Below are 24,955 nucleotides of genomic sequence, written 5' to 3'. Positions count from 1 at the left end.
ATAATCAAAATTGTTTCTGAGGCAGAAATTCCGCTAAATTGATGTGTCCAGCATCTTTGAAAAGATAAGAAAGAGTCGGGAAAGATGAACACTAACTGGAAAGTTATATTTAAAAATTCATGTTGATGTTCTCAACAGGTTTTTGACAAAAAGACTTGACTAAATTCAGCTAGAAGGGCCTTGTAATCTTTCTCATTTTTTAATGTCTTCAAAAACTTTCGGCATCCGGAATGACAGCTCGGATCCATCCATGTAGCCATCTGAGTTGGTTTATTGCTTCAGCCCGTCTTTTTCCGTGGCCTTCAAATTTTCTGACTTCAGTCATGGACTTCTCATAGAATCTACTCTCTATGTCGAGGAGATGCCGATAAATACAACGATTCTGTCACTTCCTTTTAAATATTCTTGTTCCTGCTGCTGACTGGAACCGGAAGTGGTTCTAGCTGTGACGAAAAATTGGAATTTTTGAGGTGCCGTATGAATGTTGTTCTTAGAATGTTCACGGAAGACCCTCCCTTAACAGTTTCTTCCATCCGCTGGTTCGTCCATGCCTTCGGTTGCTCTTGGGAACGTAGTTAGTGCCTCCACAGTCTTTCCCGACTTGATTAGTATTTTTAACATCAATATTTCTGGAGTAAAAGTGAGAAAAATTATCGCTGATTCGATAAAAATAAAGTAAAGTGACTCACGTAACGAAGAATACCCAGAAAAATACTTGTTAACAATAGGAACCATGTTTTCTGCAGACGAAAAGTTACATCAAAGTGTTCTTTGCAGATCATTTTACAATTTTGACAGAAGACCAGCTAGGTGCACACAGTAAGTGTCAAAAGTATTGCTACACTACATTGCAAGTTTGTACATCATTCAAATAAAAAAAAAAGTATTTATAAATAAAACATAAGTGTCCGTCTTACCCCACACTCACCTATATGAATATACACACTTTTATAGAGCATTCATTGTTCTTACATATTACATTTTTACTAGTGTACAAAAACTAGTGAAATCTGAAATCTGAAAATCCTGGAATCTAGGAATCTGGGAATCTGGGAATATGGGAATCTAGGAATCTGAGAATTTAGAAATCTGAGGATCCGGGAACTTGAATCTGGTAATCTATGAATCCAGATTTTCAGATTTTTCATTTCTATGATCTTGAAATTTGAAAATCTGAAAATTTGAAATCTGGGAATCTGGGAATCTGGAGATCTGTAAATCTAGAAATCAGAGAATCTGAAATTTTTAATCTGAAAAGTGGATGTAGGAATCGAGGAATCTGGGAATCTGGAAATACGGAACTCTGAGAATCATGGAATCTAGAAATCGGGGAAGCTGGGAATCTGGGAATCTATGAATCTAGAATCGAGGAATTTGGGAATCTTGGGAACCTGGAATCTGAGATCTTGTAATCTGATAATCTGAAAATGTGAAATCTGAGAATTCAAATCTGGAAATCAACAGTGAATGAAGGAATCGAGGAATCTGGAAATTTGGGAATCTTAGAATCTGGAAATCCTAAAATCGGAGAATCTGGGAATCTGAGAATTTGGGAATCTATGAATTGGGGAAGCTGGGAATCTAGAAATCTAGAATCGGGGAATCTGGGAATCTGGGAATCTGGAAATCTGAGAATCTGTAAATCTTATAACCTTAAAATCTGAAATTTCAAATCTGGAAATCTAGAAACCTAGTAATCGAGGGATATGGGAATTTTGGAATCGGGGAATCTGAGAATCTGGAAATCTGAGAATTTTTTTTTTTTTTTTTATCTGTATTATAGTGATTTTCAACTCAATTTGGCTGGTTCGTCACTTTTACTTCCATTTTTGGAAGAATGTCGGGAGTGAGAATTGAACTCGTGATCTTTAGCGTGAGAGGCATGGATGTTACCACTACGCCAGATCGCCTCCGAAATCTGAGAATCTGGAAATCTGTGAACTTGGAAATCTGAGAATCTGTAAATCTTGAAATCTTAAAATCTAAAATTTCAAATCAGGAAATCTAGGAGCCTAGGAATATGGGAATTTGAGAATCTGGGATTCTGGGAATCTGGAAATATTAAATCTTGAAATCTGAAAATCTGCAAATCTGAAATCTAATAGCTGAAATTTGGAATCTGGGAGTATGGAAATCTGAAGATCTGAAAATCTGAAAATCTGAAAATCTGAAAATCTGAAAATCTGAAAATCTGAAAATCTGTAAATCTGTAAATCTATAAATCTAAAATCCGATTTATAGGAATTAGGAAATCAGGGAATTCGGGAATTTGAGAATTTGTGAATTTGGGAATCTAGGAATCGGGAAATCTGGATGTCTGGAAATTTTGGATCTTAAAATCTGAAAATCTAAAATCTAATATCTGAAATTTGTAATCTGCAAATCTGGAGATCTGAACATCTGAAAATCTGAAAATCTATACATTTAAAAATCGGAAACTTTGAAAATATGAAAATCAGAAAACTATTCAGGTAGATATTCATTTCAATGCTCGCGTTATCAAAAAACGAATATTTTAGGTGCTTAATGAATGTTGCAATTTAGGAGGTCGGGTAAGGACCCCTATACTTTGAAAAAATCAGTTTGCTAGAAACTTCTTCGATATTATAAGTACCTCTGTTCCATTCACTAAAGCTACCAATGACGTTTCAATCAGTTGATAATCTGCTGTTTCTTATGATTAAATTTGTCCATTTTCAAAGTACATCCGGATAACTTGAACACCAGCAGCGAAATGCACAGCATCGAATCGATCATTCATTTGCGAGCGAATGGACCAAATATTGGAATCAAACAAAATCGCAGCAACATCATATTTCTAGCTATAACGAAATAATTGGTTCCATTCGCTTCTGCCTCGTTAAGTTAAGGGCCCATAAACAAAGCGATTTATTCCAATCATAAACAACAACAAAACACCCCTGGCTATCGTTAGCGTTACACCTCTCCCGGGTGGGCGCAGTAGTTGTCGTTAAGACGTGTTTTAGATGCTACAGTGCGCCGCTTGCATTTGTTCATCGCCATCATCGAACTGCACTTGAACGCATCCTGGCGGGTGCATCCGTTCCGTCCGAGGCAAGGCAGCACACTGTGGTTACTCCGTAAACCCGTGGGGTTCCGAGAAAAGTAATGAACAAGCGACTGTTGATCAATCTGAGAGCACTGTGCTACGCGCTTCAGCTGGTGACCTTGCTGGTGTCATTTTCGGAAGTTGGAGTCGAGAGTAATGTTCTGAGACAATGTTTTTATTAATGATGGCTCTCTGTGTATATTTATGAGTTACTTGATTTAACCGGTTTTAACACAGCTCGCGACGATCAGGATATCGACTGTGACGAAATGGCACGCTACTATAAGGAGCTGGCCGCGTACTTCCAGAAGCAGTGCGACTCGAAATGTCCCGAGAAGGTCAAGCATGCAGTTGACTGGTTCGAGAGGGCCCATGCGAAGCTGGCCAATGATTGTTACTATGATATTTATGACGGAGAGAACTGGTAGTGGGGCGATTCCGATCGATTGATTCATCTGATAAATTGTGATGTCTGATAGTAAAAAGAAAAAGATGGAGATCCCAAGTGTAAAGTTAAAAAAAATTATACCGAAACTCTAAATTTTCACGTATCGAAATTTGATGATGGAGGTAAAACTGCAGAAGCACAATACGATTTGTGCTTCAGGTATGAAGAGGATGCCATTTCGATCATTCTGATCATGGTTTCTGTCCATTCCAACAAACGTTACTTTTGCGAAAGCTTAATGCACTCAAAGTATTTACGGATGGTTTGATCAACCATAACTCCACAGTTCCACCGAAATTCTCCGAAAAATACCACTCCGAAATCGACTGCCCCATTGGTTAACTAAAAATAAATAATGAATAGATCGCGCCAAAAGTGTACATTACGCCTCACAGCCCAAAGCAGACCTAAAAAGCTTACCTAAAAAGCTTACACGGAATTTTCACTTTTCTTCGAATGCTTAAAGTGCTGCATGTGCAGGCATGCTCTTAACAAAATAGGTGTGTGTATGTCAGTGATAAATTGAGTGATAGTTGAAGATTTACAAGGTTTGCTTTCAGGAATTTGAGAAAGTGAAAGAGAGAGATAGAAAGTTGTCCCGCTCGTTCGGCTCACACATTATATATTCCTGGTAACGAGACGAACAGTCAACTCGCCCCAACCGTCACATTTTTCTCATTGATGTAAATTGGATCTAATGGCAACGCACACGATGCTCAAACTTAATATTAAGTGGTCTCAATTCCAGATTCATTCATTGATTGATCTTCTAAATGGTCTTTTTCAAGGCTAGAAGCAAATTAACCTATTAGTAGCCTCTTGAAAAGTATAAAAATTTCAATCATTCAACACATTCGCGATGACGAATGTAAAGTGTCGACACCTACGGTAGTGTGAAGCATATTAACCCTATCAGATTTGTGAACTCGAAAGCAGTTTCGAATTGTTAAAAACGCAATGAAAAAAAAATTATTACTTGATGGCATCGAATCTATTTTTTTATAAATATTCTAGTACTTCTATCAAAACCCATCATTTCAATATAAAATTATCATCAGACTCAATTTCAGTTCAAGATAGTTTCCCCATTTGCAAAAAAAACCAAAAAATTAAAAAATATTATTTTTTTCCTTTATTTTTCTGAAAGTGACGCGGTATCTAATATGGTACGCCTGGAGTTCCTCAAGGCTTTCATTTGGGACCATTTGTGTTCATTTTATTTGTTAATGATGTTTGCGTTTTTTCTTGAAAGTGATAATGGCACTTATCTACGCAGATGATATGAAGCTGTATATGGAAGAAAAAAATGAAGAAGACTCTCAAACAGTCAAAAATTAAGTTCACATCTTTTATACTTGGTGCACTAAGAGTTTATTACAACTCCACGTTAGAAAATGCACTTTAATGTTAAGAAGAAAAACACAATTGAACAAAGATATTAGGCCATTAACCCATAAACATATGTCAACGAGTAAGAGACTTAGATGTAGTCTTAGACTCCAAACTAACCTTCGTTGATCATTATAACACAATCATACATAGGGCAAATAATATATTGAGCTTTATTAAACGCTTCAGCTAGCATTCCCAGGATCCGTACACAATAAAAACATGAATTTTCGGTGACTGAACAATAAAAAGCATGCTCCAATAACTGAATGTTCCGAATGAGGTCTGTGGTTCAACTTTCAAACTTTCTCTTGTAAACGTATGATCGCACCTGAAAAAAAACACTCAGAATTGTCATAGGACAAAAAACAAATAGTACCCCGGTAGTCAAAACCAGTAGCGAATAGTAGGCCATTCTGTTAAAGCATTTTCATTCTTGATCTAGCGAGAACAATACACAAGCTGGTTGTGTGTCGAAATTTGTGTTCTTATGACACGAAAGCACTATTATTCCACATTTTTAACCGCTTCAATCTAACTTTGACAACGCATAAAAACAACAAATTACGGAACATCTTTTTATTGAGACCTACCTTGGATTTGAGAATACACAATTGAAAGATCAAAATTGTCTGCAAAAAATGCAGTAATAATTTTTATTGTGTTGTTTCCAATACCAAATCGTATATGTTGACTCAAATTTCATATCATGCTGTTTATCGGTATTGACACTCGTTTGCATCAGACAGTTTTCAACTACTCTCACGAGAATGGTGCTCGGTTTTTTTTCCTTTTTTATCTGGAAACCAATACAATAATGACGTGGAATCATGTATCGTCGTACATATCGCCAGCAAAAAAGGAAAATAAATGAAATGGAAATAGAAGGCGAAAATAAGAAAACTATTGAAGAAGAAGAAAAACAGCAGAAAAAGGAAAAGAAAATAAGGAATAAAATAATGAAAAATAAAGGAGTAAATAAACAATTAGGAAGTATAACAAAAAGAAGAAAAAAGAATAAAAATGAATGAGAAGGAGGAAGAAATGTGAGACAACAGAAAAAAAGAAGAGAATTGAAAAAGTAGAAAAAACAGAAACAAATGAAGGAGTAAAAATGGGTGGTCTATGATATAACCGCAAGGTTGACGTGGGTCTACCGTTGGCTTAGTAATCATTTGTTTGGATTGGATTTTCGTTTTTGTAATTATTGACTTAGTTAGTTTTCCATATTTTTCTCGGTTAAAGATAAAGGGTGCTATATTTTTTCTTTTACATTATATAAAAAGGTGTTATTTTTCGTTTTTAAGTTATTAATTCGCAAATTTAACATGTTTTAAGCCTTCGTTCAATATTCCTATGTGACTAGACTAGACCTATGCGACTAGAATCCAAACTTCCCGCAAGTGTGATATCAAAAGGTTAGCTTATTGCCTTCAATTTCATATGTCGATCATATAAATCGGTACAGTAGTTCAAATGTTATGAATTTTTGCAAAAAGTCATTTTTGGATAAAAGCATTTTGAATATAGCATCTTTTGTATCGAGATATGTTATGTAGAAAATCATCAGCATTCAAGTAAAAATATAAAAAAAATAAAGCGCCCTCTAGTCCAAAGCCATGAAAACAATAAAAACCGACTACAATTAATAATTACGAAAACAGGATTCATTTTTTTCTGCAAGTTTTAATAGAAGGCTAGCTTATTGACTTCAATTTGATATGTCGATCGTCTTAATCAGTTCAGTGGTTCAAAAGATCTGAGTTTTTTAAAAAGATCAGAGTTTTTGAGAAAAAGTGGAAAAATTCATTTTTCTGACCACGCATAAATGGTCACTCTAACGAAAAAATAAAAAAAATACGGGTCTAATTTTTTGCGATAAAGAACAAAACTGCAACTTTTCATGGAAATCTGAGAACCACTATATCGGTTTGGCATATTCGATATATTCCGGTTAGACGTAGTCCCACGTCAATAAAGAGGGAGAAGAAATTGAAAGAAGAAAAAAAGAAGGAGCAGAAGGAGAAGGGGAAAAGGCAATAATCAATCTCGTAATGTTCTCGAGGAAAAGAAGATGAAAACGAAAAAAATAGAAATAAATAAATGGGAGAAAAGAATAAAATTATTTAGAAGAAGATGACGAAAGAGGGAATCGAACAAAAGAAAACGAAAGAGGGAATCAAACCAAGAAAACGTAAACGAAGAACTTATAATTACAATATAATAAGGATATCATTTTTCTAGCAAAATGTAAATCCTAAAGTATGTTTTTTTTCCTCAAATGGCACCTTTGTTTCCGAAGAAATTTCGACTTATCATCGTAATATTGCTAACGATATTACGTGTTGAATAAGCTTGTCCACCCGAGAGCAATACACAAACTGGCTACACATTGGAATTTTTGTACTTATTGCCAATCATTCCATCGATTCATGCAAACTACAAACTACGTTCGCTATCTTCTATTATTTGACACATGTTCAGTTTCTAGTTTTACATTTTACCCCTATACCTTAGGTATAATGTAGTCCTACATTAATAAATGTAAAAAAAATATCAAAATGTAAAATTTTGATATTTTATAAAAACAGGACGAACTTCCCAAAAATGATATGGACAGCTAGAATCACTTTGATTTCGCTCGAAGCGCTTAGAATTTCCAAATTCAGAATTCAAGAATTCAATTACAAAAATTCAAGTTTATTCTGTTCGTCCGTTAACTGGTACACTCAAGCGATTCGCGCACAGTGACAAAGCAACTAGAAAGTCAATTTGAAAATTTTCAAATGAACTTTCAGACTTAACATATGCTGTTGACTGCACGTTGGCTGTAGCACAACTGGAATAGAAAATACAAAAGGCATTCTTATACTCTCCCAAATGGCAATGAGTGGCAAACTGGCGAAATTTAAGTTTCAAAATTTCCTTTCTTCTCATTGTCCGGGGAGCAAGCACTGCATTTGCATTTTGTGCGATTGATTCGCATTGTTATATGAAATTTGTGCTTCATCGTCACATTTGTTGATTGTAATTTATGGTAAGGGTAGCGAAAGATGCACAAGAATGCACATACAAATGCATGGGCAAATGGAAATGTTTTCAATTTTCGTCAATTCAAACAAATCTTAGAGTATTCCTGATTTTTGGATACGCAAATCCGTTAGCAATAAAAACAGTTATTAGCTCTTGAACTTATTCATGAAAATGTGACATTCTTTCTGATTTGAAACCAATAGAAAAAATAAGTAGTCTTATGCGTGTATTCTTTTCTACTGGAAAAGTGTTTTGAAATTAGCATTAGCATTGAGCAAGTGGCACAATATCGTTGATGGTAGAAATTCAGAACTGTTAAGTCAAAAACTAGCCTCCATCCGTTGCTGATTAATGATTAATGAGAATTATTGATAAGCAATTAGATTCCATAGATTTCTCTACATCTCCTCATTTTTGCAATTACATGCTCGACCTAATGTTGAAAATGAATGGAATCTACCACAGGATATAACAAATTTAGAAAAATATAAGAGATAATATGAAATTTAAAATATGAATATAAATAAGAATGGGTTAGGAAAATAGAATTATGTGATACTGAATAATAAAATGTCACAAATGCACTCCGGTCTTCAAATTGTTGTCACCTTATTAGCTGCGTGAAAGAAGTGTTTTTACTGGAATAGTTTTTCAAATGTATCGAAATGAAGCCTGATGTCTGGATTGTTTGTCGTATTCATACGCCTATGTCCTGTTTCCAGCAACACTATTTGTTCAATGGATGTCTGGACAAATTCAGCATTGAGTTCCATGTCTTTGTCGGTGACAACGGACCCTTTTTTCATGAACTTCTTCTCTCTTCGTATTAGTCTTTCGGTACCAACTTTGCTGCAACACGACTGTGAAAGAAAACTTCAACTATAATCTCTCGAACAGAAACTTGAACCATGTTTAAGTCTGCTTTTTGCTTTTAATGTTTGAAACTCGGACTCGAAATCACTTGTTGGATAATAATTGGGAAATTGGGAGACCCCTTGAATCATCTTTTGAATCTTTAAAAAATACGATAAATCAGCAATTATTTTATTTCTATATTTGATTGCTGTTTGCTATTATTTTTGGACTTTAATTATAATATGCACTATAACGTCCAAAGATTACCAACCCTCCTATAACGCCCAAAGATTACTGTAGCGGGATAACCTATTACCATTATCCTTTCCCACTTGTCATAAAATCCCAACGATCCTATTCCCACAAATTCATTCCCACGCCATAAATTATCGTCATACATGTTTGTAGGCCAAATGCATTTTTATGTCACAAGCTCACAGCTGCATACGATAATATTAAATAACAACCACTCACCCTTGCAGCGTAACATTATGCAGAACTAACCCACTTCAACCAAGTGTGAAATGACAACACACAGAAACAACCACTACCCTTTTGTTCTCCGTATTGACCCGTTCGAACCAATCGAACGCGCTCACATATTTCCTTGCTGGCTCCTCCTCCTCTAGAATAGAAGCTACCTTGTGTAGAGTTTTAGTTTAAGCATTATAAAAAGTACATGTCGAATGCAAGCAACAGGTCTTTTACATTTCCAACCAATCAAGTTAACAAGTGTCGAATGCACGCGAGGACGGAACTAAGAATATAGTGATATTTATATTAGTGGAATGTGCCTGAGTTCTTTCATTCCGAAATATATCACAAGTGCCCCAAAGTGATAGAAATTGTATACTACATCGGGTTGAACCTTTCCACATGGCGACCGAGACTTTAGCCTGAATCTTCGGCTATGAGTGAAACCAAACAATTTTTTTTGTTTTGACGAAACAGTGAACGTTCAAAAATGGGCTTTTTCTCGGCAGACGAGATAGTGTCGAGCGCCCCAGTGTCGAGTTCACCGCAAACGATTGCTTTATGCATCCTTGCTGGTGCTGCGTTAGGTTACGGTGTTGTGCGGTTAATGCACACGTTTTATAAGAATCACTCGGAGAGAGTAGCCTCCCGAGCAGTGAGAGCGGCACAGCTCAACCAGGTATAAAGGGCAGAAGTGAACTATTTTTTTTTCAAAATTTGAACAAAGTGAACTAATAAACGGAACTGTGCTAACCACCCATGTGAACGAACCAATAGAAACTCATTACACGAACTAGTGACCATTGGAAAAACTAAACATGTGGAACGAGAACATCAAGGACATCTTGGCCCAGGCGGAGGCCCAAGCGGAACACATCGCATTAGTGGAAAAAATCGGATGGCGGCAATATAGGAAGCAACACCCGAAGCAGCCGAAAAGAGGTTTCAATATCAAAATTGAAGACATCCATGGAGCAACCATCTATGTGACACCTTTCACAAAGCTCAGCCTTACTGATACTGTAGTAGGATACCGCCGACAGAGATGGTAAGTCAATTATAAGATGTAAAATATGAAAAAAAAAATTTTTTTGAAGTAAAAATTGTTAATGAAAAAAAAAAAACACAAAATGTTCATGTAAAATATGTGCTAAGCTGTAAGACTACTTGTTGTAGACATCAACAAAAACAGAAATAAAAAAAAATTTCGCCTTTAATTTAATGGCAAGTTTAATAGAAAACAAAATACAGAAATTACAAGTAATTGCAAAATCACTGCGATCCGAGCAAACTAAAAAGTTAAGAAAAGCTACATTGAGAACCAAGCTCGCAGAAGCTGAAAAATTAGCTGAAGATATTAAAACAATAGTAGACCCTCTCGTACACAATAAAGAGGCTGAAGAATTGTTATTGCTTGCCGAAAATGCTAATCTAATATATCAAGATATTAGAAATAAAATAAACATTATCATTAAACAAAAATCTTTCAAAGAAGTAGCTCTTGCGATATTGTTCGTTGTTGGAATACAAAAACCGAAAATGTCCAAATTCGATTACAAAGAGGCAGCCGCAATGGTGCCAATCTACGACGGCTCACCTGATGGACTCGATATGTTCATCAGTGCAGCCACACTACTAAATGAGATCTCCCCCAGCGCAAACAAAGCGTTGGTATATCAATTCCTACTGACCAGACTCGACAAAAAGGCCCGAAGAGCAATTAATAATAGCGTGGATATACCTTCACTGCTAACAAATTTAAAAACTACATGTATATCAAAGACTAGCGCCGACAGCATATTAGCGAAGTTGAAGTCTATAAAAAAACAGTCAGCAGACGAATTATGTAAGGAAGTTGAAGAGCTGACCGAACAACTCATCGACTTACACATCAAGGAAGAGACACCACCGCAACGAGCAGCAAAACTCGCTTGCCAAGCAGGAATCGATGCCCTCATCGAAGGCATTGATAACCCTGAATTAAAAACTATATTACGTGCGGGAGCCTTCACCAGCATAGCTGACGCAGTGGAGAAGGTCAATAAATATAAATCGCTGACAACCAAATCAGCAAATGTGCTTATTTACAATCGCGGGCAGCGACAACCGCCCTACCCGCATCCTAACCGTTTCAACCAGAACAATCGTGGTAGAAATTTTAATAACTATAGAGGAAGAGGTGGTAGATTCAATAATCAACCTCAACAAAACCAAAATTTTAACCAAAATCGCCAATATCATCAACAGAATTTCCCTAACCAAAACAGAAACTTTAGGGGCAATGGCAGCCAAAACTATTACAACAGACCGCAACATTTCATTAGAATTGCGGAAAACTCCGAAAACCCGGCTGCGAACCTCCGCGCGTTGTCGGACGAAGAACAGGAGGAAAACCGAAATCAACATCAAATATTTTCAACCTAAATATTACTTGTTCAATGTTTATTATAGTTAAATTAAGCATGTGCGAACAACCATGCGTTCTTATTCTTGATACAGGGGCAGATATATCAATCCTAAAGGAAAATTTGATCAAACGTACCCAGAAAATTAACAAAAATAATACATGCATAATAAACGGCGTGACCGAAGGCAAACTTGAAACAATAGGTAGTACCAACACTAGTCTACTTATAGAAAATAATAAAATTCCACACCAATTCCATTTGGTGAATAAACAATTCCCAATTACAGCTGACGGCATTCTAGGAAAAGACTTTTTAACAAAATATGAATGTAATCTGTGTTTGAAGACATGGTTACTATCCTTTTTCTTCAATGAGACTAATCTAGAAGTACCGATCCATGACACATGGGACGATCATCTAGTCATCCCCCCCAGATGCCAGATTATCAAAGAAATAAAAATTCCACATATAAAAGAAGACACTGTCATAATTTCTCAAGAAATCAAACCTGGAGTATTTTGCGCAAATTCCATAGTTAACTCTAAAACACAATTCGTTAAAATCATTAATACCAATACGTCTGAAATACTTCTACCCAAAAATTTCAAGCCACTAACCCAACCGTTAACACATTTTACAATCAACCACAACACAACTAACAACCCTAATCGTATACCAAAATTAACTGAAGAATTAAATCTAACTAACACTCCCCGTGAAGCCCAACACAAACTGATAAATCTCTGCAGAAACTATAACGAAATATTCGCTTTAAAAGATGACTTCTTAACTACCAACAACTTTTATAAACAAAACATTCAACTCAACGACAAAAACCCCGTCTACATAAAAAATTATCGAACTCCAGAGGCCCAAATAACAGAAATAAATAAACAAATATCAAATATGTTAGAAAATAGAATCATCCAACCATCAACCTCTCCATATAATTCCCCTATACTTTTAGTGCCAAAAAAATCTAATACACAAGATAAAAAGTGGCGATTAGTGGTAGACTTTCGCCAGCTCAACAAAAAAATTACACCAGATAAATTTCCCCTTCCAAGAATAGATGAAATACTCGATCATTTAGGAAGAGCCAAATACTTTACTACTCTAGACCTAATGTCAGGTTTCCACCAAATAGAACTTGACGAAAATTCCAAAAAACTAACAGCATTCTCTACTTCAAACGGTCATTTCGAATTCAATAGACTACCTTTCGGATTAAATATTTCCCCAAACAGCTTCCAAAGAATGATGACAATTGCACTCAGCGGCTTACCACCAGAGTGTGCTTTCCTTTACATTGACGACATTATAGTAGTCGGATGTTCCATAAATCATCATCTAAGTAATTTGGAAAAAGTTTTTAAACAACTCCAAAAATATAATTTGAAACTTAACCCCGCAAAATGCTCATTCTTTAGACCAGATGTCACATACCTAGGTCATAATATATCCGCATCTGGCATCCAACCAGATAAATCAAAATTTTCAGTCATATTAAATTACCCTACACCAAACACATCGGATGAAGTCCGTCGATTCGTTGCTTTTTGCAACTATTATAGAAGATTTATTAAAAATTTTGCCCAAATTGCGCATCCCTTAAACAAACTCCTTCGAAAAAATGCAGTCTTCGATTGGAGCTCTGAATGTCAGCAAGCATTCAATTCTTTAAAATCAGCACTGATTTCTCCCACAATTTTACAATTTCCCGATTTTAAAAAAGAATTCACACTAATAACCGATGCATCAAAGACTGCCTGTGGCGCAGTATTGGCCCAAGATTGCGATGGAATCGAATTACCGATCGCTTACGCAAGTAAAGCCTTCACCAAAGGTGAAGCAAATAAATCAACAATTGAACAGGAACTTACTGCCATTCATTGGGCAATAACATTCTTTAGACCATACTTATACGGAAGAAAATTCACGGTAAAAACAGACCACAGACCGCTTGTTTACCTTTTTTCAATGAAGAATCCATCTTCCAAATTAACACGAATGAGACTAGATTTAGAGGAATTTAATTTTGACGTACAATATGTACAAGGAAAACTAAACGTAACTGCCGACGCATTATCACGAATAGCAATTGATTCTGAAACTTTGAAAACAATAAACGTCCTAGCCGTTCAAACGAGAGCAATGACAAGAAAAGAACAAAATATGAATCAGACGGAATACGAACATTTGAATAATAACACTGTACTCGATGTCAATGAGCCTGATCAACTCAAAGTATACGAGGCAGTTGAACCAACCGAATGGGAAAAACTACCCAAACTTCAATGCGGACGCGCACTCGAAGATAATGAAAACGCTAGCGAGAATGAATTTAATAATATGAAATGCGCAATTAAAAATAAAACAGGATTCAAAGAATTAATGTCGACAAATACAAAAATTGCAAGCAACTCGAAAGAGACCTTAGGGAATCTATTACAGAAAGTTGAAAATATGGCCAAAAAATTAAGAATAAGCGCGATAGCTCTAGCGTTATCAAGCGTGATATTCCAATTATGCAGCGTTCAATTCTTCAAGAAGACTTGTAACGACTCGCTAAAAGACTTGCAAATAGTGCTCTACACACCCAAGCGTGTGATAGAAAGCCAAGAAGAAAAATTAAAAATCCTGAAAAATTATCATGATGCACCAATTGGAGGACATATAGGTGCCAATCGATTATATAAAAAGCTCAGTAGACTCTATTCCTGGAGCAAAATGAAATCAGAAATTTATGAATATGTTAGAAATTGTATACAATGCAAACAAAATAAACACAAAACCCCGACCAAGGAAAACTTTATAAAAATACCCACCCCAGAAAAACCTTTTGATTGTGTATCTATTGACACTATCGGACCTTTTAACAAATCTAATTCAGGAAATAGATATGCATTAACTATCCAATGTAACCTCTCCAAATACGTAATAATAAAACCAACCCCAGACAAACAAGCATCCACAATAGCGAGAGCATTTATAGAAAATTGCATTCTCGTATACGGTACTCCGTCAATTGTTCAAACTGATCAAGGAACCGAATACAAGAATGAATTATTTGACAATATTTCAAAATTACTCCAAATTCAACAAAAATTTTCTACCCCCTATCACCCGCAATCAATCGGAAGTTTAGAAAGAAACCATCGTTGTCTTAATGAATACGTGAGACAATTCATCAACCCATCGCAGAGCGACTGGGATGATTGGTTGCCTTACTACGCATTCTGTTACAACACCACTCCGCATACAGATTTTTCATACACACCTTTTGAATTAGTTTTCGGCAGAAACGCAACACTGCCATACAACCTAAAATCACACATTGAACCCGTATACAATATCGAGCAATATCATAAAGAATTACAATTCAAACTCAAAACGGCAACAAAATCAGCAAAAGAAATAATTGACAGAATCAAACAAAAGCGTCGTGAAGATCAGCAGAAAGATACAAACCCAATACAAATACATGAGAATGATTTAGTTATGATGACTAACGAAAACAGAAGAAAACTAGACAAGGTATATCAAGGACCATACAAGGTCATATCAATAAATCACCCAAACGCGATATTATTAGATGAGAAAACCCAAAACACTCATACTGTACATAAAAATAGATTAATTACTTATAATTCCCTCCTCCGTTAGGGGGAAGGGGGTATTAGAAATTTGGTACGTATCAGAGATTAAGTTCATTTTTACTCAATTATTTCCCAATTATAATTATTATTAAAATCATCACTGTTATTATCATCATAATTATCGACAATCATTAAATACAAATATTATACAATAAGCATCACAGAACAAATTAAAACTATTATAAATTAAATACACTATATAATTAAATTTACGAATTTATCACAACCTGTAAATATAGTTAGATAACCATATGTAAGAGGAGAAGCTATAACACCCAATAATAATGAATATAATAATAAATGATTCCACCCGGTTACATCATTCTCCCAAAGAGGGATGGTGTAGCGGGATAACCTATTACCATTATCCTTTCCCACTTGTCATAAAATCCCAACGATCCTATTCCCACAAATTCATTCCCACGCCATAAATTATCGTCATACATGTTTGTAGGCCAAATGCATTTTTATGTCACAAGCTCACAGCTGCATACGATAATATTAAATAACAACCACTCACCCTTGCAGCGTAACATTATGCAGAACTAACCCACTTCAACCAAGTGTGAAATGACAACACACAGAAACAACCACTACCCTTTTGTTCTCCGTATTGACCCGTTCGAACCAATCGAACGCGCTCACATATTTCCTTGCTGGCTCCTCCTCCTCTAGAATAGAAGCTACCTTGTGTAGAGTTTTAGTTTAAGCATTATAAAAAGTACATGTCGAATGCAAGCAACAGGTCTTTTACATTTCCAACCAATCAAGTTAACAAGTGTCGAATGCACGCGAGGACGGAACTAAGAATATAGTGATATTTATATTAGTGGAATGTGCCTGAGTTCTTTCATTCCGAAATATATCACAAGTGCCCCAAAGTGATAGAAATTGTATACTACATCGGGTTGAACCTTTCCACATTACCAATCAACTATAATAATGGTTATAGAAAAGCTATTTCTTTTCTAAAGCACATAAAACAAAAAAGGAATAAAATACATCCGCGATGACTTCAAATTAAAAAAGACGGTTATATCAGATGTAACAAAATTGGTCATAAACTGTACATTTTAAACACATTAGATTTCAAATAATAAGCTTTCAGCACTTGGTATCAATATCATTACACAAAAAATAAAAAAGCTCTATAACATACTTAGAAATTCGAAAGTCTAATCCAAATAATCATACGCATCATAATAGCAGTTTCTGCCCAGCTGTTTGTAGGCCCTGCCGAACCAATTCGCAGCCTGTTTCATCTTATCCGAACAATCCTTGCCCTTGGATTCGCACTCCGCCCCGTAGTATTTCTGCAGCTGCTTCATGTAGACCGTCATCTCGTCGCAATCGATTTCCGCTCCATCCAATGACATATCGGCCGGGTATTTAGCTAGTTTAGAGAAACAAAAATGCATAAAAAGATCACTCTTCGAAGGCACGAAAGACCGAATAACTCACCCGCCGGTTCCAGGAAGCACGAGCTCTTGGCTTGGGTAAGATCCAGTATCAGTTTATTCAGCAGCGAGACCCAATCCGTGCACACCGTCAGCGCTGCAGTTCGGTCCTTCTCGATGGCCGACGTAAGTTTGGCCAGCTTCGAGAGCACCCCCTTGGGTACCTTCTTCGCTGCGTCTTCGTCCGTGTTGGTACCATTCCGGTCGTAGTGCTGGAAGGTGTTGAAATCATCGGCGAGCTCCTGGGTGACCTCCTCGGGGCAGCCGTACACGTAGCAAAGGATGAGCGTCCGGATGAGGTTCACCTTGATCGAGGAGATCGTCCCGGGGATGCAGCTTTGTTCGGGATCGATTTCGGCGCTGGTGAGCCTAGACGTGATGTGCAGTAGCAGCAGTAGAAGGGTAGTTCCCAGCAGGGTTGTGAAGATAGATGAATTCATTTTGAATGTTGACGCACTCAATGAAACGCGGTAACTGATTGCTTTGTTATATATATATATAGGACTGGCGAAAGTCCACAAATCTTACCAGGTGTTGGACTGATTAGTGTTTGTAAACAAGCGAAACATCTGTTTTTCTCATTTATGGCTCTGATTGAACTCTACTAATGAGGTAAAGTATTACCCCTTAACTTTGCGATAAGGTTGTTAACATATCGAACAGAATAATTGACACGGTGATTGAATCTGTTCTTCATTACGAGGGATAAGAATATTAACTAATTGTCAACGTGTGGCAATTGGTTTCAACACTTCAAAGTTTCAAACCGTACACTGATACTGTTTCTAATATGAAGTCGTATATGCTCACTTGTATTTCATAACATTTCAGAACTACACTCGTGACGTTTTAAAACTACTCGTATGACGTCTTGCTTTCCTTGACGATTTGGATATTTTGAGTTAAACACAAATTAACAATTAACTTCAAATTAAATTAATTAGGCCATAACGATGTGGATCATGTTTTGTCGCACGGAAAACTTAAAAATAAAAGCGTAGAAAAAAACAGTAGAAGATGAAAGAGCAGAACAAAGGAAATTGAAAAAATTGAGACGAAGAAAAATAGAGAAAAAGGTAGGAGGAACATGGAGAAGAATGAAGAAAACGAATAATAAAGAAAAAAAAAACAAATAAAAATGGAACAAAATTAAGAGAAAATGATAACCAAGGGAAATCGGCACGAAGGAAAATTATGACGATAAAATATAGAGACGAAGAAAAATAGAGACATAAAAAATGCAAGTAGGTACAAGAAGAAGTATGAAGAACATGGAGTAGAATGGGAAAAAACAAGAATAAACAAGAAAATGGCGAAAAAATTAAGAAAAAAAGGTAGTGACGAAAATGATGAAAAATAAAGATGAAGAAAAATCGAGACGAAGAAAAATCAAGACAAAATAAAATGAAGGCCAAGAAAGATCAAGAGCGATAAAAATAAAGACGAATAAAAATTGAGAAAAAGAAAAATTGAGAAGTATGAAAAATAATGAAGAAGAAAATAACAAGAAAAAAATGAAATGATCAAGAAAATCAAGACGAAGAAGAAACAAGACAAATAAAAATAAAGATGAAGAAAAACCAAGATGAAGAAAAATGTAAAGGAAGAAGTGTAAAGAACATGAAGAAAAATAAATAAAAAGTTAAGAAATAGAATTAAGATAAAAATGATGAAAAAAATAAAATTACGGTTGTGTCCGAGTCACGCCCGCATAGTTGACGTAGAATTACGTTAAGCTTATTTTTCACACTGATTAAGAATATATTTGAAAAATCAAATAATTAAAATTTTTATTAATTGTGTGGTCCTGAAGAGGGCCGGTTAGTTTGATTATTAGGTACTGTTTGTTCACTCCATCCATGGTACAATCCAGATGCTAGATGTTTTGCGAATTTTAATTAGGCTGTGACAATTCCCCCTTGAATTAAATTGACCCTTCAATCTAACGCATTAGCAGGACAATCAGTCGATGCATATTCAGGTACTTTACCGTTCAATGAAGAGTATCGCATTTCGGTCAGGCTGTTGTCAAGCCACATCGCGACATCTCCATCAATCCATTCTCTTGCATTCTGTTCTTTCCTTTCATTATTCTCTGTTTTTTCCTCCATGTAATGTTACTCGATGGGCTAAAAAACATAATGACCGCAGAGGCCTCAGTATATATATTGGGACTAAACGAAATGAATAAAGATTATGAAAAATTCAACAAAATCCAAACGTGACATGGCGACGTTACCATGTGACGAAGAGTCTGTAAGGGATAACAACGCCTGCTACGCAGAAACGTACTAGTCCAGGAGGCCGAAGGTCACTGAAATAAATCTACGATGTCACGGTAGAGCATATGAGCAATAATTTTTCCGATTGCTTGCCTTCCTTGCGTGGAAACGAACCCACAAAATAGACAATTCAAACCGAACGATCCATTCTCGCCAGGAAATCCAATTCGTTGTGACAGGCTCATTTGCACTTTTGCCGCTGCTGCTGCCGATATAGCTCGTATAGATGATGTTATTTTGCTAGTCTTTTGAGTTCCTTTGATTTGAGGTGTAAAATGCTCCTCGACCCAAAATAGACTGACAGTCCCTCGCTGCTAGACCTCACCTTTTATGCAGTTTGACTGGCTAAAGGATCACCTGCCATTTAGTTTTCGCTTCTTTGCAGGGACCGAATACCTAGCGATTTGCGTCAATTTATGCGAAATTCTCTCGATTAAATGGAAGAGTCCGTATTCTTATTTCTACAGAGTGCAGGAGCACTGTATGTGAGAGCAGAGATTGATTTGTGAATTGCCCGTCAGAACACGAGATTTCCGTTTGAATAATGCTTGAGATTTCACGATGCGATCGATTTTCGTTTGTAATTTGTACCCCCAATATATTCCCGAAAGACGTAATCCTACGATAAATTGATAGTCAAGGAGAATCAACATGAAGAAAACCAAGACAAAGAACAACCAAAGCGAGGAAAAATCAACACGTGTCGGGCAAAGTTTCTGTGAGTAGCTTTTAGCTGCTCGCGGACTGAAGCAAGGCTAAACAAATGAAGGCTACAGCCGTCTTCTTACGGCTTGGTCACGCTGCTTGATTTTGAGGTCCGTTCTAGGGGAACACTTTACGGTCTACCCAAGTGTATTTTTAATTCATTGCAAATGTTCAATTAAATCGATGTAAACCGAGGAAAAAATAAGTTTAGTAAGTTCGTAATACTTTTTTAACTTTTGTAACAAGAATGAGACCGAGAATGAGAATGAGAATGAGAATGAGAATGAGAATGAGAATGAGAATGATTAATATCAAAATAGAAATTTATATTTTTATTTTTTTATATTATATTTGTTTATTCGCAGATCCTGAATCATGTTTCTCGACTGCATTGCTTCTGCGTGTTAGTGCAGCCCTGCACTGAGCTTCCTTCGTGCATATTCTGAGAATGCATTCTGAAGAATTCAATTTTCGCTCGTCCGTTAAAGAAGATATCAAATAGATAGAAGATATCTTTTAGAGATATTATGATGGGTTACCGTTAGGTCTTCTACAACAACAAAATTCGCTTGTTGCGATCTGTGGACACAGAAGAAGCTCATTTCAGAATATTTTAATGGGTTTTGTTCAGCTGTTCGATACATTTTCAATCTACTCTTTGACGCTACATTACCACAATCATGTATGGTCCAATAGGTGGTATTGTAACAAATTTTGAACTGGATTCACTTTGCTTCTGAATCGATTATAGATTTCATTCAGTCATGCCCACTAAATTGATTACAGTGAACCACACCGCCGCAGTTTTTTAGCAACGATCAATGGGAACACATTGTAATCGGTTCTCAAACTGTTCAAAACACCATGTCAATGCATTCGACAATTTTTGTGATACTTTTTCTAACCGTAATACAGTTGAGTCAGGGCGCCCAGTTTATGATGGGTCAGACCAACCCAAATACAACCAAAAATAAGTCTTGAACAAAATAAAACTTAATTTTTTTCTAGGTTCATCAGTATTAACAAACATGACTGGTACTGACGACGACATGGTCCCAGCTCCGGATGTGACCATTGGAAAAATCGAATGCGGAGAGATCATTGCCTATCTGAAAGCGTTGCACAGATTCTATGCACGGAAGTGCCACCGACTGGGCTCTAAATGCACCGAAAAAATCGCCTACGCAGCCAAATGGTTCGAGCAGGTGGTTGAAACCGTCACAAAAACCTGCAGAAATTGAAAATATTTTCTAGGGAAATTTGCATATAGTGTTTACAGAACCACAATCACAGAATGTAAACAACAGGTGGATTTTTTCGCGGATTTATGTTAAGGGTTCGAATAAAATCTCCATTAGTACTGCAACTTCTGTTCATTGGTTCTTTTCTTGACAGTCTTGACAAAGAATTATTTCTAACCATGAATATCTGGGATAGTTTGTTTCTCTTGTGCACCATTCTGATTGCTTACGCTGTTCGAGCTGAATGTAAGTTTAAATAGAAGTTAAAATTATTGCACAACTTAACTTTTTTCCACCACCTGCAGCGGCGGATTGTGTGATGGGCGACTCCGCCGATGGTAACAATATGCCAAGTACACCACCACCCTGCTACGCCTTCGGACCACTCTCGGCAACCCCACTTCTACCCCAGTCCAAGGCTGGAGAAAGAAAGGTCGTCGGAACCATTACGTGTGAAGAGGTTACAGCGTATATCATGGCCCTCAATAGATACTACGATCGGATGTGTGTGCGGATGAGGTCCAAATGCGCCGCGAAGTATCAGTACGCGGCGAGTTGGTTCAACCAAGTTGGCCAGGATATGATGGCCAAGTGTGCCAAAAAGTCCTAGGGTGAAAATATTGGCATGTGGCGTCGTATTCCCCACGTAAATATATTGTTCATGTGAATGTTCATGAGTAGTTTGAGTTCTATACAGACCAGTCCCTCGGAGTTTTCTATCTTATCAACACTTGTCGTTTGTTTGATCATTCGAATTATTTCATCCAAACGTGATTTTGAAAAAGGTTTGTCACATTGTCAGCCACGGGTACCTTATCTTGTAATCTGTGTTAGGAGAACACCTTACGATCTACACGAATGTATGCGAAATCATATTTTTTTGCTTAGGTAAAAGAGCAGACGCAGTTTCCTTCTTACGTTTTCGTCATGCTGCTTGATTCAGAGGTCCGAGTTAGAAAAATACTTTGCGGTTTACACAAATGTATGAAAAATTTGAAGCTCTCGTTTCACTGGTATTTAGACATACTAACTATTGAATAATTCATGATTGTTTATATTTCATCAGATTGTTAGGGAGTGTTCAAAACCATTGGCGCAAAAAATATCGTTAATCCATGACAAATAATTGAGCAATAAACGCTCAAAACTGGACAATTTTCGTGACGCGACTGAGATGTTGTTTTCCAACTTGTATCTTCAATATGCTCCCGAAAGACATAATCCTACGCCAAAATTGGTGGAACAAGAAATAATTATGTATACCAAATACATATAGATTCTTTGATCCATTTTTGCAATAGACAAAGATCGAAGATGAACGAAAACACGTGTAAGTAAAACTAAACAAAATTAACTTAACATTCAAAATTGCCGTACTTCTCAGCATAAGTAAGAGACATGAGTACCAACAGAATGAATAAGATATGAGAAATGACGAATGGAGAATGAGAACCCAGATATAACAAATAATAAATGAGAAATGATTGGTGTTAAGTGAGACATTTTCATTATTTCGAGAAAAATGAACTTGAAGTTTGGTGGAATAGGGGGTTTTCGTTAATCATTCATAAAAATTTCGATACGGTATTCCTGCTCTACGTGTGATTTTTTTAATCTGATAAATGTGGTATGTAACTGATGCAATGCTTAACCTAATTCAATCATAAATTGGAAATTTTTAATTTTATGACTTGATTCCCTCTGATTTAAGACCGACCAAATGAGAAATGAGAAATGAGGAATGAGGAATGAGGAATGAGGAATGAGGAATGAGGAATGAGGAATGAGGAATGAGGAATGAGAAATGAGAAATTAGAAATGAGAAATGAGAAATGAGAAATGAGGGATAAGAAATGAGAAATGAGAAATGAGGATTTTTTTTAAATCAGGAATAAATGACGAGAATAAGGAAGGTGGAATCAGAAATGTGGTTTGAGGCATACAAATTTGTTTGATGAAAAGCTTTGGAATTTTCAACGTTTTTTACGATTCTGAAGGTTCTCTTTTGACGTAGAACTACGTCTTTCAGGAAGGGTGCCAAATCAGGAAACAGGTCACGTTTTAATGAAATAAAGTTAACGTTAATAACTATTTTCATTGGAACGAATTCTTATGATTGGCATACCAAACGAATCGGAAATTCTCTAAGATTTGTTTGATATGCTATACATTACAATTCGCTAATCTCTAAATGGTTTAAATTCATGTAAACTGGAAGAACTTCATTTTTCCCATACATTTGTTCTGCCGATTTGTTTGCTAACTCTACCCCTGTTTCGAATGCTTATAACTCGAACATTACTTAACAGATCGGAAAGATGTTTGCATCAATTGATAGGAAATATTTCTACGCGTCTATCATAATTAATAAAATACTATTTTTCATGAGATGAACAATTGAATATCTGTAAAATGTCAAGCTTTATCTAAACGTCCTAACTGCCATATTTTGATTGGCCCGATTTATGGTTTCCCCAACACAGACTTCAAAATCGATGTACCTGTGGAAATCCACTCTGCGAATATACATGCAAGTTGGGGGTATTTTTGTTCCCACCGAGCTGTGTTTCCCTAACACGTACTTCAAAATCAATGTGCCTGGGGGAATCCGCTTTGTCGAAACATACAATCGGGGGTGTTTATTTCCCACTGAGCTGTGTTTCCCTAACACGGACTCCAAAATTAATGTGCCTTGGGAATCGGCTATGCAAATACATGCAAGTCAGGGGTATTTTTTGGTGTTGAGTACTTTTGTACTCGCTTGTCGTTGTGCAGACCGGAATATGTTTCCCTAAAACGTAATTTTAAACTGAGAAGCCTGGGAAAACCGTCATTTCGGATACTAGAGGTGAATAAACTTTCGCGGTTCGAGAACTACGGAAACATGAGATGTGCAATATTTTCAGAGGGAAATGTAAAATACAATTATCGTTAGACAATTCTTCCGTTCACATATTTTGGTAGTCCTAGGCATCATATCAAACGTGAAAGGTCGTTCATCAAATTTATTTGTAACGAACATAATCTATTAGAAAAATTTCGATGCATTCTAAAATAATGTTTGAAGTGGTAAACAAGTGGATTACATAATACACTTGCGTAGTTCTACGTCGAAAATATGCGGTCGTGTCTTAGATACAACCCCTTACAATTTTACCATAAAAGCAAATAGTTTTCCTTTTAATAATGTCTTGTGATTGATATGTTTTTAGCCATTTTCAACACGTTTGGCTGGTTCGTCACTTTACTTCCACTTTTGGAAGAATGTCAGGAGTGAGAATTGAACTCGTGACCTTAAACGTGAGAGGTATGGACGTTACCACTAGGCCAGATCGCTTCGTCTAAAATTGAATTAAAAAAAAGAATGAAGGAGCAAATTGAAGTCAAATGAGAAGTAAAATAAAGAAAAAAAAAATGGAGAAGAAAAACAAGAAAGTAAAAAAAAAGAATTGAGGAAGTAGGAAACGAAGAGAAAAAAGTGCAAGCAGAAAAAAGAAAATAAGGAATTAGAAAAAAGAGAAAATGAGGAGGTAGAGAAGTAGAATACGAAGAAAATGAATGAGCAAGTAAAAAAAAGAAAGTAGTAAAAGAAGAAGAAAAATAAGGAAGTAGAAAAAAATAAAACGAAGTGGAAAAGAAAGAAAAAAAAGAGGAAGTAGAAAAATTAAAATAACTGAGAAGTAGATAAAAAGAAAAATAGAGGAAGTAAAAAAGGGAAAAGAAAAATGAAATGTAGAAACAGAAGAAGTAATATAAGAAAAAATGAGAAATTTTGAAGAAAAATGAGGTAGTATAAAAAAAGAAGAAGCATGATGAAAAAAAATAGAAATAGAAAATAAAAATTAAAGAAGTAGAAAAAGAAGAAAAAATATGAGGATTTAAAAAAATTAAATAAAAAAAGAAGGAGAGAAGGATGAAATGAAAAGTATAAAGA

At 36.0% G+C, this 24,955-nt stretch overlaps 4 protein-coding genes and 1 long non-coding RNA gene across 10 annotated transcripts in view; 3 read left to right on the top strand and 2 right to left on the bottom strand.

The window, feature by feature from the left end:
• LOC129770586 (SLIT-ROBO Rho GTPase-activating protein 1-like) overlaps positions 1–24,955 on the top strand; it is a 288,922-nt gene that overhangs the window by 199,334 nt on the left and 64,633 nt on the right. The gene's annotated exons all lie outside the window — the stretch shown is intronic.
• On the bottom strand, positions 372–2,691 carry LOC129770591 (uncharacterized). The gene is made up of 3 exons (XR_008742144.1): positions 2,615–2,691; positions 690–740; positions 372–629 (listed from the first exon to the last, which is right to left on the bottom strand). It is a non-coding gene; the product is annotated as an uncharacterized LOC129770591 (long non-coding RNA).
• Positions 2,944–3,845, top strand: LOC129770590 (uncharacterized). 2 transcript variants are annotated; one of them, XM_055773523.1, is made up of 2 exons: positions 2,944–3,241; positions 3,308–3,845. In XM_055773523.1, exons 1-2 carry the CDS (start codon positions 3,130–3,132, stop codon positions 3,496–3,498), a joined length of 303 nt encoding a protein of 100 aa, XP_055629498.1. In that variant the 5' UTR covers positions 2,944–3,129; the 3' UTR covers positions 3,499–3,845. The 2 variants fall into 2 exon arrangements, with proteins under 2 accessions (XP_055629498.1, XP_055629499.1); XM_055773524.1 differs by having other exon boundaries at positions 2,957–3,223.
• LOC129770588 (uncharacterized) lies at positions 16,272–17,271 on the bottom strand. Its single transcript, XM_055773521.1, has 2 exons — positions 16,798–17,271; positions 16,272–16,729 (listed from the first exon to the last, which is right to left on the bottom strand). The coding sequence occupies exons 1-2, from the start codon at positions 17,231–17,233 to the stop codon at positions 16,512–16,514; spliced, it is 654 nt and encodes a 217-aa protein (XP_055629496.1). The 5' UTR covers positions 17,234–17,271; the 3' UTR covers positions 16,272–16,511.
• On the top strand, positions 20,578–21,693 carry LOC129770589 (uncharacterized). The gene is made up of 3 exons (XM_055773522.1): positions 20,578–20,723; positions 20,789–21,267; positions 21,327–21,693. The coding sequence occupies exons 2-3, from the start codon at positions 21,108–21,110 to the stop codon at positions 21,629–21,631; spliced, it is 465 nt and encodes a 154-aa protein (XP_055629497.1). The 5' UTR covers positions 20,578–20,723; positions 20,789–21,107; the 3' UTR covers positions 21,632–21,693.

This window comes from Toxorhynchites rutilus, chromosome 2, assembly GCF_029784135.1.
Source record: "Toxorhynchites rutilus septentrionalis strain SRP chromosome 2, ASM2978413v1, whole genome shotgun sequence".
Classification (NCBI taxonomy): Eukaryota; Metazoa; Arthropoda; class Insecta; order Diptera; family Culicidae; genus Toxorhynchites; species Toxorhynchites rutilus.
This window is presented reverse-complemented; position numbering and strand designations above follow the sequence as displayed.